The 1765-nt window shown below is 47.1% G+C and overlaps 1 protein-coding gene across 1 annotated transcript in view; it reads left to right on the forward strand.

Annotated features, from left to right (window-relative positions):
• The first annotated feature begins 1306 nt into the window (after nt 1–1306).
• fgf1a (fibroblast growth factor 1a) overlaps nt 1307–1765 on the forward strand; it is a 6986-nt gene continuing 6527 nt past the window's right edge. The window contains exon 1 of the mRNA XM_015045528.1: nt 1307–1506. Within this exon, the coding sequence (XP_014901014.1) occupies nt 1335–1506 (172 nt within the window). The 5' untranslated portion in view covers nt 1307–1334. The remainder of the gene's footprint in view (nt 1507–1765) is intronic.

Genomic DNA, 1765 nt, shown 5'->3' on the forward strand with positions numbered 1-1765 from the left:
ATTGGACATGGTAAGGTCGTTGTAAGCCCCACCTCACCCCCTTTTTTTTTTTTGTTTGTTTTGGTAACAACACTTGTTCATCCAATAAATTTTTTTTTTCTCCATCTGACACCTGGTTTATTTACTGTTGAGATGCCCTGAGAATGAACCTCGGCACTGTTAAAGATGCAAAGCAGAAGCACTTTAAAGGCGCTCGCACCTGACGAGGGAGAGCCGGCGAGAATCTCATCCGATTTTACATAAACTACCAGCTGATCGGCGGAATACATCGGCATCATGTTTTACCGAACGTCTTTGATGAAGAAAGTATCCTTCAGGTGAGAAAAACAGCACAATTTTGCCATGTGAACCACAGAATTAAATGTACTTCTTTAGCTTTCAGACTGAAATTAAGCAGTGGGTTATTGCAAAGTGGAAGGAAAACAATTCATGAATTTCCAACAAAGAATGTGAAAAGTTTGGCATTCCTTTGTTTATTAATCCTCTTTTAAATAACAATAATAATAAAGAACGGCAAATATATTTGTCCAACTGATCCCGTTTTAGGTAATTTAATAAGGGTGTTCTGTGATCACCATGCGTGACATCCCTGCTGTGAAATGTGGTGGCAGCATCATGCTCTGGGGAGGTCACAGTTCGTGCGACGACGGTGGAGCTGTGAGACCTGGACTGGGGAGGAGATTCCCCCGTTCCAGCGGGACAGGAGCCCCGAAATGTCAGAGATATGATCCACACAGGCTTAGATCCAAGGATTTTCCACTGTTAGAATGATCAAATTCCACCTGCATTACTTTTGAGAGTCCTTTGAAAAGACGGCTGCTTTAGTGGTGGGAACATACGACTGACAAACCTGTTTTGTCATCAGCAATTTTATTTGAATAGCACACTCAGCAGCTAAACATAGTTGTGAAAGTAAAGAATAAACCTTACACTGAATTGGCAAAATAAAGAGAAGTAACGAAAGAAACCAATGTCCTTTGAAACTCACTGATTCTAATGAAAACATCTGCTGCTGGCATATTTAACATCCAGCCAATAGAATAATATGAAACTGTCTTTTACTGCTGTAGAACGTTATATCGAAATAAAACTGGAGCATTAAAATGCAACATGTTTACACAGGCGCTACAGTTATGAACCGTTTTAGGGAGTTTTAATCCCAGCTGATTCATGACGGAAGGTGCAGGTCGAGGCAGGAATCGGGAGCGCGCCTCGCTCGTTCTCGACGACACAAACAGTAGACCACCGCCGGACACAGATCATCACACCCCCCCCCCCCCCCCCCCCCCCCCCTCCTGTGACCCACCTGCTGAGCCCCCCGCTGTCCCCTGAGGATGATGGCGGATGAAGACGCGGTCGCGGCCGAAGAGCGAGCTTGTGACGGCGGCCCCACGCTGCGCGACTACCGGCGGCCGACGCGGCTGTACTGCATGAACGGCGGATACCACCTCCAGATCCTGGCCGATGGGACGGTGCGGGGCGAGCGGGATGAGCGGGATGATCACAGTGAGTGAGGCTGCTGCTGCTGCCGCAGCACACTGCGCATTTTCCATTCAGGTCAGGCCTGCAGCATGATGCCTTCGCTTCCGCCGGTGGAGCATCAAACTGCAGCACGGCCCACAAACCAGGGAAGCTCGGAAATGATTGTGATCTTCTCTAAAATCGCAAGCACACAGCTTCAGGGAGGCCTTGTGGTTTTGTTCAGAGGTGGATGCAGTACCCCCCCCCCCCAAAAAAAAAAAAAAAAAAAAAAAAAAAAAAAATT

The sequence above is a fragment of the Poecilia latipinna genome, unplaced genomic scaffold (genome assembly GCF_001443285.1).
Source record: "Poecilia latipinna isolate Pla-1442-1.1 unplaced genomic scaffold, P_latipinna-1.0 Scaffold731, whole genome shotgun sequence".
NCBI lineage: Eukaryota > Metazoa > Chordata > Actinopteri > Cyprinodontiformes > Poeciliidae > Poecilia > Poecilia latipinna.